This window comes from Nerophis ophidion, linkage group LG07 (genome assembly GCF_033978795.1).
Source record: "Nerophis ophidion isolate RoL-2023_Sa linkage group LG07, RoL_Noph_v1.0, whole genome shotgun sequence".
Taxonomy (NCBI): Eukaryota; Metazoa; Chordata; class Actinopteri; order Syngnathiformes; family Syngnathidae; genus Nerophis; species Nerophis ophidion.
The window spans coordinates 29,417,190-29,430,080 of NC_084617.1; the positions used below are offsets into that span (position 1 = coordinate 29,417,190).

At 38.5% G+C, this 12,891-nt stretch overlaps 1 protein-coding gene across 3 annotated transcripts in view; it reads left to right on the top strand.

Moving 5' to 3' along the window:
• prkcbb (protein kinase C, beta b) overlaps positions 1–12,891 on the top strand; it is a 282,346-nt gene that overhangs the window by 141,699 nt on the left and 127,756 nt on the right. For all 3 annotated transcript variants that reach the window (XM_061905882.1, XM_061905881.1, XM_061905884.1), the window contains exon 4: positions 10,863–10,974. In XM_061905882.1, the coding sequence (XP_061761866.1) occupies positions 10,863–10,974 (112 nt within the window). The remainder of the gene's footprint in view (positions 1–10,862; positions 10,975–12,891) is intronic.

Sequence of the window (12,891 nt, forward strand, 5' to 3'; positions counted from 1 at the left end):
TCCATCCATCAATCATCTTCCGCTTATCCGAGGTCGGGTCGCGGGGGCAACAGCCTAAGCAGGGAAACCCAGACTTCCCTCTCCCCAGCCACTTCGTCTAGCTCTTCCCGGGGGATCCCGAGGCGTTCCCAGGCCAGCCGGGAGACATAGTCTTCCCAACGTGTCCTGGGTCTTCCCCGTGGCCTCCTACCGGTTGGACGTGCCCTAAACACCTCCCTAGGGAGGCGTTCGGGTGGCATCCTTACCAGATGCCCGAACCACCTCATCTGGGTCCTCTCGATGTGGAGGAGCAGCGGCTTTACTTTGAGTCCCTCCCGGATGGCAGAGCTTCTCACCCTATATCTAAGGGAGAGCCCCGCCACACGGCGGAGGAAACTCATTTCGGCCGCTTGTACCTGTGATCTTATCCTTTCGGTCATGACCCAAAGTTCATGACCATAGGTGAGGATGGGAACGTTGATCGACCGGTAAATTGAGAGCGTTGCCTTCCGGCTCAGCTCCTTCTTCACCACAACGGATCGGTACAACGTCCGCATTACTGAAGACGCCGCACCGATCCGCCTGTCGATCTCACGATCCACTCTTCCCTCACTCGTGAACAAGACTCCTAGGTACTTGAACTCCTCCACTTGGGGCAGGGTCTCCTCCCCAACCCGGAGATGGCACTCCACCCTTTTCCGGGCGAGAACCATGGACTCGGACTTGGAGGTGCTGATTCTCATTCCGGTCGCTTCACACTCGGCTGCGAACCGATCCAGCGAGAGCTGAAGATCCCGGTCAGATGAAGCCATCAGGACCACATCATCTGCAAAAAGCAGAGACCTAATCCTGCGGTCACCAAACCGGAACCCCTCAACGCCTTGACTGCGCCTAGAAATTCTGTCCATAAAAGTTATGAACAGAATCGGTGACAAAGGACAGCCTTGGCGGAGTCCAACCCTCACTGGAAATGTGTTCGACTTACTGCCGGCAATGCGAACCAAGCTCTGGCACTGATCATACAGGGAACGGACCGCCACAATAAGACAGTCCGATACCCCATACTCTCTGAGCACTCCCCACAGGACTACCCGAGGGACACGGTCGAATGCCTTCTCCAAGTCCACAAAGCACATGTAGACTGGTTGGGCAAACTCCCATGCACCCTCAAGAACCCTGCCGAGAGTATAGAGCTGGTCCACAGTTCCACGACCAGGACGAAAACCACACTGTTCCTCCTGAATCCGAGGTTCGACTATCCGACGTAGCCTCCTCTCCAGTACACCTGAATAAACCTTACCGGGAAGGCTGAGGAGTGTGATCCCACGATAGTTGGAACACACCCTCCAGTCCCCCTTCTTAAAGAGAGGAACCACCACCCCGGTCTGCCAATCCAGAGGTACCGCCCCCGATGTCCACGCGATGCTGCAAAGTCTTGTCAACCAAGACAGCCCCACAGCATCCAGAGCCTTAAGGAACTCCGGGCGGGTCTCCTCCACCCCTGGGGCCTTGCCACCGAGGAGCTTTTTAACTACCTCAGCGACCTCAGCCCCAGAAATAGGAGAGTCCGCCACAGATTCCCCAGGCACTGCTTCCTCATAGGAAGACGTGTTGGTGGGATTGAGGAGGTCTTCGAAGTATTCCTTCCACATATCCACAACATCCACAGTCGAGGTCAGCAGAACACCATCCGCACCATACACGGTGTTGATAGTGCACTGCTTCCCCTTCCTGAGGCGGCGGACGGTGGTCCAGAATCGCTTCGAAGCCGTCCGGAAGTCGTTTTCCATGGCTTCCCCGAACTCTTCCCATGTCCGAGTTTTTGCCTCCGCGACCGCTGAAGCTGCACACCGCTTGGCCTGTCGGTACCTGTCCACTGCCTCCGGAGTCCTATGAGCCAAAAGGACCCGATAGGACTCCTTCTTCAGCTTGACGGCATCCCTCACCGCTGGTGTCCACCAAGGGGTTTTAGGATTGCCGCCCCGACAGGCACCAACTACCTTGCGGCCACAGCTCCGATCTGCCGCCTCGACAATAGAGGTGCGGAACATGGTCCACTCGGACTCAATGTCCAGCACCTCCCTCGTGACATGTTCAAAGTTCTTCCGGAGGTGGGAATTGAAACTTTGTCTGACAGGAGACTCTGCCAGACGTTCCCAGCAGACCCTCACAATGCGTTTGGGCCTCCCAGGTCTGTCCGGCATCCTCCCCCACCATCGCAGCCAACTCACCACCAGGTGGTGATCGGTAGAAAGCTCCGCCCCTCTCTTCACCCGAGTGTCCAAAACATGAGGCCGCAAATCCGATGACACAACTACAAAGTCGATCATGGAACTGCGGCCTAGGGTGTCCTGGTGCCAAGTGCACATATGGACACCCTTATGTTTGAACATGGTGTTTGTTATCGACAAACTGTGACGAGCACAAAAGTCCAATAACAAAACACCACTCGGGTTCAGATCTGGGCGGCCATTCTTCCCAATCACGCCTCTCCAGGTTTCACTGTCGTTGCCAACGTGAGCGTTGAAGTCTCCCAGTAGGACAAGGGAATCACCCGGGGGAGCACTTTCCAGTACTCCCTCGAGTGTTCCCAAAAAGGGTGGGTACTCTGAACTGCTGTTTGGTGCATAAGCACAAACAACAGTCAGGACCCGTCCCCCCACCCGAAGGCGGAGGGAGGCTACCCTTTCGTCCACCGGGTTGAACTCCAACGTACAGGCTTTGAGCCGGGGGGAAACAAGAATTGCCACCCCAGCCCGTCGCCTCTCACTGCCGGCAGCGCTCATATTTCCTAAAAACCCGTGACGTCTTGCGTACACGTCATCATTACACGACGCTTCCAGGACGAAACTCCCGGGAAATTTAAAATTGTATTTTAGTTAACTAAAAAGGCCGTATTGGCATGTGTTGCAATGTTAATATTTCATCATTGATATATAAACTATCAGACTGCGTGGTCGGTAGTAGTGGTTTTCAGTAGGCCTTTAACTAGGTGAAACTAGTCTTCTTCCCTTCACACATTCTTCATCATTATGTAAATATATTACATGTCTATTACCACTAATCAGACGGTTGCCGTTAGTAACGTGTCCAGCCTTGGTTTGTGAGTGTCAGCCGCTCACAAGCACTTTAGGTGCAGGTGTGGCGCCTTCCTCTTTCTGCTGAAAGAGGAAATGATACTCACTCTAATTAGTTGTCCATCTTGTGGGGTGGGTCTCCTTTCTTCTCTTCATCCAGACACCATGTTCCTAGTCTGCATCACAGGAGTCCAAAAATGTGGCCCCGGGGACATTTGTGGCCCGCAGCACATTCTAAAAATACTAATAAAAAATATAAAAAGATCAAACAGGTGAAATGTAAGAAGAAAACATTGCAACATTGACTTTAATAACACAAAGCTGCCATGCAGACTGTTTATTTTCTATATCAAATCAATGTTGATATGAACGATTGACATATTCAAGACTCACATTAACTATTCCACTTTGAAATAATTTTAAGGAAAAGTTTGCGTATTTTGTGTTTGCCATGCAAGAAACACAATTTCATTATTTATTTAGAACAACATTATTAGAACAATTTCCCTTGTGGATCATTAAAGTTTGTCTAAGTCTAAGTTTAAAAGGCATAAAACCAACAAACAAAAACATAAAAATTCAAATAAAAACTTATAATCGAGGGATATATGTGAAGTTGATCCGAAGACTTAAGTGTTAAAAGTAATAAAAAAAAATACATGTTTGATTTATTTTTTACACTTTAATGAGTGGGATCCGCTTGGATCCCCAAGAATTTTAGTGGGTTTTGTTTTAAAAAAAAAAAAAAAACTCTCATTGTTCAAAAAATAATAAAGATCCATCAATGTTGTTATAAATTATAGACATATTCAAGGTTCCAATTACTTTAAAATTAAGTATTCCATTTTGAAATATTTTGAGGGGGAAAATAACACATATTTTGTGTGTTTCCTATATAACAAACGTTTGTTTTTATTTTTTGAATAAAGGCATAAAACCAACAGACAAACAAAATAAAAATAAAAGAACTTAATGAAAACTTATAATCGGCACATAGATGAAAAGTTGATTGAAAGTTTTTAAAGTAAAAAAAATACATTAATGACTTATCTTTAATACTTATAGGAGTGGACCCTCGACTAGAAATCTGCCATTGTTCCAAAAATAATAAAGAATCAAAAGCAATGTTATGAATTATTGATCAATTCAAGGTTTGATTGATTGATTGATTGATACTTTTATTAGTAGATTGCACAGTACAGTACATATTCCGTACAATTGACCACTAAATGGTAACACCCGAATAAGTTTTTCAACTTGTTTAAGTCGGGGTCCACGTTAATCAATTCATGGTACAAATAAATGCTATCAGCATAATACAGTCATCACAAAGGTTAATCATAATAGTATATACATTGAATTATTTAAATTATTTACAATCCGGGGGGTGGGATGAGGAGCTTTGGTTGATATCAGTACTTCAGTCATCAACAATTGCATCAACAGAGAAATGGACATTGAAACAGTGTAGGTCTTACAGTAGGATATGTACAGCCAGCAGAGAACATAGTGAGTTCAGATAGCATAAAAGCAAGTAAATACATTAGAAATACATTTGATTATTTACATTAGGTTATTTATAATCCGGGGAGATGGGATGTGAATGGAGGAGGGTATTAGTAAACGGTTGAAGTTGCCTGCAGGTGTTGTTTTAGAGCAGTTTTGAAGGAATATAGAGATGCACTTACTTCCAATTACTTCAAATTAAATATTCCACTTTGAAATATTTTGAGGGGGAAAATATCGCAGATTTTGTGTTTGCCATATAACAAACATCATTTTTTTAAATTTTTTGAATGAAGGTATAAAACCAACAGACAAACAAAATACAAATTTAAAAAAATAATGAAAACTTATAATCGGCAGATAGATGAAAAGTTGATTGAAAGTTTTTAAAGTAAAAGAAAAATACATTAATGACTTATTTTTAAGTTATATAAGTTGACCCTTTACAAAAAACTGTCATTGTTCAAAAAATAGTAATGAATCAAAATCAGTGTTGCTATGAATTATTGACATATTCAAGGTTCCAATTACTTACATCAATTATTCCACTTTAAGATATTTTTAGGGGAAGCGATTGCATATTTTGTGTGTTTACCATATAACAAAAAACATTTTATTTAAAGAAAAAAAAAGGTATAAAACCAACAAACAATCAAAATTATATTAAAAAACTTTTGGGTCCCTGAACATTTTAGTGGAATTTTTTTATTTTTAAAAATGTGAATAAAAATCAATGTTGTTATGAATTATTGATATAGTCAAGACTCCAATTACTTCACATTAAATATTCCACTGTAAATGTTTTGGGGGAAAATATTGCATATGTTGTGTGTTTGCCATAAAACAAACAATATTTCATTTATTTAAAAAAAAAAAAAGGATTTTAAAATCGACAAACAAAAACATATTAAAAACTTTTAATCACTGCATTGATCTGAAGTTAATTGAGAGACTTAAGTGTTGAAAGTAATTATGATTTATTTTTAACACTTTTATGAGTGGACCCTTTTGGATTCCCAATTATTTTAGTGGGATTTTGTTTAAAAAAAACAAGACTTTAATTGCTCAAAAAATAATATTGAATCAAAATTGATGTTGTTATGAATTATTGATATATTCAAGGCTGAAATTACTTATCAAATATTATTAGGGGGGGAAATATTGCATATTTTGTGTTTTTACCATAAAAATCAGGATTGTCTTTGACGAAAAGGACATAAAACATAAATAAATAAATAAATAAACATACTATATTTTGATTGATAGACCTGAAATTGCTCAAGATGTGTTACTGTAAGTGTTGTGTTTGTTGGTTTTATACCTTTCTTTCAATAAAATGTTGTTTGTTATATGACACACACAAAATATGCAATAATTTCCCCTCAAAATATTTCAAAGTGGAATATTTGATGTAAGTAATTGGAGCCTTGAATAGATAAAGAATTCATAACATAAATTTTGATTCATTATTAAATTTTGAGCAATGACTGTTAAAAATAACAACAACAAAATAAAAAAACAAAAATTCAAAGGGTCCCACTCATAAAAGTGTTAGAAATAAATCGTGCATTTTCTTACTTTCAACACTTACCTCTTTGGATCAACTTCACATCTATCCCTCGATTCTAAGGTTTTTTTTTTTTTGGTTGCAATATTTTCCTCAAAAATATTTCAAATTGGAATATTTGATGTGAGCCTTGAACAGGTCAATCATTCATAACAACATTGATTTTCATTCATTATTATTTTGTAAACAATGACAGTTTTACAGAAAATAAACAGTCTGCAAAGCAGTTTTGTGTTCTTAGAAATAACGTTGCAGATTTGTCTTCTTACATTTCACCTCTTTGCTCATATTTTTCACTTTTATGTTTTTTTATCCATATTTTTAGAATGTGCTGCGGCCCACAAATGTCCCCGGGGCCACACTTTGGACTCCTGTGATGCAGACTGTAGAAACATGGGGTCGGCATGCCTTAGTATGTAAGAACTGTTTTAGTTATATTGTAAAACTTGCAAATGTTGCTTAGAGTGATGAATCAGTTGAAACGCTATGGACAACTAAAAGATGGAACGGCATGTGTACTTCCGGTTGAAAGTTCGGTCTAAACAGAGGGGGCAATGCATTCACTTGCAGTGAGCAACCTCGTCCAGAAGAGGGCTCCATAGCACAAACATAAACACTCTTAACATCTTTGCCGTTTTTTTGTTTTTTTTAAATAACTTATTACATTATGGCTGTCAGCGAAGAAAACCCCATAAAACAGTTGCGCCGTGTTAGAAGCTGCAGGGTACAAAGCGTAGGACAAAGTTCAAGTTTATTTGGAACACGCATGCATGCATCCAACTCGATACATGACAATTTCCACTTTCTCTATTCAACATGTTGGAAAAGGAGTAGGAAGAAGCCAAGCTTATTTAATCCTCTTCCTTTACATAAATACAATTCCTGTTCTAAATGTACAAACCCCGTTTCCTTATGAGTTGGGAAATTGTGTTAGATGTAAATATAAACGGAATACAATGATTTGCAAATCATTTTCAACCCATATTCAGTTGAATATGCCACAAAGACAACATATTTGATGTTCAAACTGATAAACATTTTTTGTGCGCAAATAATCATTAACTTTAGAATTTGATGCCAGCAACAGGTGACAAAGAAGTTGGGAAAGGTGGCAATAAATACTGATAAAGTTGAGGAATGCTCATCAAACACTTGTATGGAATATCCCACAGGAACAGTTGGGTGCAATGATTGGGTATAAAAGCAGCTTCCATGAAATGCTAAGTAATTCACAAACAAGGATGGCTGAGGGTCACCACTTTGTAAGTAAATTGTCGAACAGTTTTAGAACAAAATTTCTTAAAAAGCTATTGCAAGGAATTTAGGGATTTTACCATCTACGGTCTGTAAAATCATCAAAAAATTCAGAGAATCTGGAGAAATCACTGCACGTAAGCGATGATATTACGGACCTTTGATCCCTCAGGCGGTACTGCATCAAAAACCAACATCAGTGTGTAAAGGATATCACCACATGGGCTCAGGAACACTTCATAAAACCACTGTCTGTAACTACAGTTGTTCGCTACATCTGTAAGTGCAATTTAAAACTCTACTATGCAAAGCCAATCCCATTTATCAACAATATCCTGAAACGCCGCCGGCTTGGCTGGGCCCGAGCTCACCTAAGATGGACTGATGGAAAGTGGAAAGGTGTTCTGTGGTCTGACGAGTCCACATTTGAAAATATATTTAGAAACAGAGGACGTGGTGTCCTCCAGAACAAAGAGGAAAATAACCATTCGGATTGTTATAGGCGCAAAGTTCAAAAGCCAGCATCTGTGATGGTATGGGGGGGGTATTAGTGCCCAAGGCATGGGTAACTTACACATCTGAGAAGGCACCATTAATGCTGAACGGTCCATACAGGTTTTGGAGCAACATATGTTGTCATCCAACCAACGTTATCATGGACGCCCCTGCTTATTTCAGCAAGACAAGTGTTACAACAGCGTGGCTTCGTAAAAAAAGAGTGCTGGTACTTCTTCGTCCCGCCTGCAGTCCAGACCTGTCTCCCATCAAAAATGTGTTGCGCATTATGAAGCGTAAAATAGGACAGCGGAGACCCCGGACTGTTGAACGACTGAAGCTCTGCATAAAGCAAGAATAGGAAAGAATTCCACTTTCAAAGCTTCAACAATTAGTTTCCTCAGTTCCCAAACGTTTATTGAGTGTTGTTAAAAGAAAAGGTGATGTAACACAGTGGTGAACATGCCCTTTCCCAACTACTTTGGCACGTGTTGCAGCCATGAAATTCTAAGTTAATTATTATTTGCAAAAAAAAATGTGTTTATGAGTTTGAACATCAAATATATTGTCTTTGTAGTGCATTCAACTGAATATGGGTTGAAAATGATTTGCAAATCATTGTATTCCGTATATAGTTACATCTAACACAATTTCCCAACTCATATGGAAACGGGGTTTGTATTAACAATATACTCCATCATTTAATTCCACATACTAAAGGTTGTAAGTGTTGTACGTGCATACAAATGTTGACATGTGTGCTATTGGCTATGTGGTGGAATTTCACTATTTTACATTTAACCGTGCATCAGTTGAGGTGGGTGTGGGAGGACGGGGTTTGGTGCTAGCGGGGGTGTATAATTTAGCCAGGAAGGGTTAGGGATGCATGGGATTCTGGGTATTTGTTGTGTTCTGTTTATGTTGTGTTACAATGAGGATGTTCTCCCGAAATGTGTTTGTCATTCTTGTTTGGTGTGGGTTCACAGTGTGGCGCATATTAGTAAGAGTGTTAAAGTTGTTTATATCACAACTTTCAGTGTAACCTGTATGGCTGTTGACCAACTATGCCTTGCAGTCTCGCACGCTTAATGACAGAAGCAGCATAATGCATGCTACTGGCCGGCACGCAGACAGCATGGTGTAAAAGCGGGCGCGATGACATGTAGGGGACGTTTAAAGTATAGCCATCACGGCACGCCCTCAATTTATTAGTCCGGGTGAATATCGGAGAAAGTTAGCCCCGGGTGGTTTTCGGGAGAGACACTAAAATTCGGAACCTCACGAATTAATCGGGGGAGTCGGCGATTATGCAGCTGAGCCACATCAGAGTGGCCAAAGAGCTGCATGCGGCTCCAGAGCCGCGGGTTGCCGACCCCTGCCGTAGGAGGATACAATAACTCACCGCCGTCACCGCTAATGACGCCATACCTGAATATAAATAAATGCCATGTGAGGATCTACATCTGACATCCACTGTAATGATACCAAGTACAAGAGCATATGTAGTCGATACCACTATGATTACATCGCTATTTTTTTTCGTCACAAAATCATTTTTACTTTTTTTAAATTTATATTATGTTTATAAAGTCAGGAAATATGTCTCTCGACACATGAGGACTTTGAATATGACCAATGTATGATCCTGTAACTACTTGGTATCGGATTGATACCTAAATTTTTGGTATCATCCAAAACTAATATAAAGTATCAAACAACAGAAGAATATGTGATTATTACATTTCAACAGAAGTGTAGATAGAACATGTTAAAACAGAAAATAAGCATATATTAACAGTAAATGAACAAGTAGATTAACAATGTTGACAAAACAATAGGTAGACAAATGACACAATTTGAATATGTTACTGTACATGTCAGCAGATTCATTAGGAGTCACCGTTTGTTTACTTACTATTAAAAGACAAGTTGTGTAGTATGTTCACTATTTTATTTAAGGACTTAACTGCAATAATAAACATGTTTTTACGCCTGTTCGGCATTGTGGTGCCGGGTCCGATTCCCTCGTGAACACAACAAAGGTAAGATATAACCAATTTATTCTAAATAACAGAAGGAGAGCTACAACTAAAACACTGGAGCTAACAAAAGGCAAACCAAAGACGCTAGTATGAGAACTAGGAGATACAAAATAGGAAATTAAACTGGGACGTTGGCACACAAAAAGGAGTAAATAAAATATTTTGCATGTGAGCTAATAACGAGGTGCATAGCCTGAGATCTCGCGGAAATATTAGGAATTGCGTGAAAGCAAACAATCAAAACAGACGTATAGTTGCGTGAGAGCAAACGAGAGTCCCAGAAAGAATACACAGAAGAGGCTGGCGTATAAAGGGTGGTGATTACAAGAACAGGTGTGCGAGAACCGAGACTAGCAGGTGGAAATAATAAGTGACCATGGAAACAAACAAAACAGGAAGTAAACAGGTCAGAACGGAGAATGAAAACACAGATGGAAAAATAAACAACAACATGTGAAGATCAGAGTAACAGATCGTAACACATGTGTTTAATGTTCCCTAAGATTTTTTTGTTGAAATAGACAATAATGCCATTTTTCGTGGTCCCCTTTATTTAGAAAAGTATCAAAATATATTTTGGTACTGGTACCAAAATATTAGTATCGGAACAACCCTAGATAAATGTATATATAAATATATATGGTACATTTTTAGTCTACTTAATACCTGCATTATTTTTTTCCATCCTTACCATTTCCATCCTTTGAAACTGAGGTACTGTGTGGATTAATAAAGTTTGTCTAAGTCTAAGTAGTCGGACAACTCTAGTATGTGAAGTCACCATGACAACATTTTACTTCTAGTATCTGCAACGTTTGCATCTAGTAGAACATTCTGGTTCCATCAGCCAATTTCCTTTATTTGGTTACCTGAGAAATCCACAAGAAGAAGGTAAAAACGCACCCGACTGAACATTTTTGCCCTTTCTGTCTCCGTCCGCAGGATCCGCGGTCCAAGCACAAGTTCAAGATCCACACCTACTCCAGTCCCACCTTCTGTGACCACTGTGGCTCTCTGCTGTACGGCTTGATCCACCAGGGCATGAGATGTGATCGTGAGTACATTTATTTATTCACTGCATCTTTCACTTACTATGAAAATACCAAAAAATACCCGCTTTAAGTGAAATCTGTGTAGTAGAGGTTAATTTACATTTTATTCTTTTAAATGCGTTTTCGTTCATTTATACTATATATTTTTTGTTTACAGTATATGTTTATTCATTTACAGGTTGTTTTTTTTCATTTACTGTGCATGTTTTTTCATGTTTAGGTTTCTTTTTTCTTCATTTATTACATGCTTTTTTGTTTACACAGTTTTGTATTTATTATGTTTTTTTCGTTTACATGTTTTTTAAGTAGTTTTTTCATTACACATTTTTTTAATAGTTTTTTTTTCATTTACTTGTTTTTTTTTATTTTTTGTTTTTGTTAACACGTTTTTATGTATTATGTTTTTTTGTTTACACGTTTTTATTTATTATGTTTTTTGTTTACACTTTTTTTAATAGATTTTTTTTTCGTTTACACGTTTTTTAATTATTATGTTTTTTCGGGAACACATTTTTTTCTTCATTATGTTGTTTTTTGTTTGCACTTTTTTGTATTTATGTTTTTTTGTTTACACGTGTTTTTATTTGTTTTTTTTTTCGTTTACACTTTTTAAAATGCATTATGTTTTCGTTTACACGTTTTTTTATTGTTTTTTTTGTTAAAACTTTTTGTTTTTTTGGTTTTACAGGTTTTTTATTTATCATGTCTTTTTCGTTTCCACGTTTTTTATTTATTATGTATTTTTGTCTACACATTTTTAAAAATGTATTATGTTTTTTCATTTACACGTTTATTTTTATTGTTTTTCGTTTACATTTTTTTTAATTTATCATGTCTTTTTTGTTTACACGTTTTTTAAATTTATTATGTATTTTTGTTTACATGTTTTTTCTAAAGTTTTTTTCGTTTACACATTTTTATTTAATTTTGTATTTTTATTTGTTTAAAGGGTTTTTTTTTTCCGTTTACACAGATTTTTGGTTTGTTTTTCGTTTACATCTTTTTTATTATGTTTTTTTGTTTGCACTGTTTTTATATATATATATATATATATATATGTGTGTGTGTGTGTGTATATATATATATATATATATATATATATATATATATATATTAGCACACTTTAGAGATCTTAGCGCCAGTGCTAGCACAATTTAGCGATGTTTGTGACAATGCTAGCACAGTTTAGGGATGTTAGCGACAGTGCTAGCACAGTTTAAGGATGTTAGCAACACTGCGAGGACAGTTTAGGGATATTAGCGACTGTTTTAGCACACTTTAGGGATTTTAGCGACAGTACTGGTACACTTTAGGGATGTTCTCTGTGTTTAATTGAGCGTTAGAGTAGTGGTGTTTATACGTGTGCGTGCACATGTGTACATTGTTGAGTGTTAATTATGATACTTAAGACATTTTATATCGCTACAAAAAAAATTATGTGCCACTTATTATTTTAATTTAGCATTTAGTCCTACTAGTAGAAAAAGCTACTGAGTCAGACAGCATGTCATACATAAGCTATGCAGTACTGCCCTCTGAAGTCTTGGAAGTGCAACTGCATTATACATTGATAATGATAATAATAAAATAATATATCACAACTTGACAGCACAGTTATCATCATAAAAAAATTACATTTTATTATCAAACAGTTATTATTTATTAACACACACAAAAGTTCTAACAATTGGTGGCGTTGAGTACCAGTATCGATTCCCAGATGAAGTGTAATTATTGACAGGCGTTCGGCTTCCATCAATTTGTACCAAAAATACTCGTTAAAACATCTGTTCTGCCTGTGAAATGATTTTATTGTTCCATGTTTCTCTGCTTACATACCATAATTGTTTCAAAACGGTGTCTGTAACATGGCAGTAAAACGGCTGATCAAACAAAACGTCAGTCATGGTCATGGACCC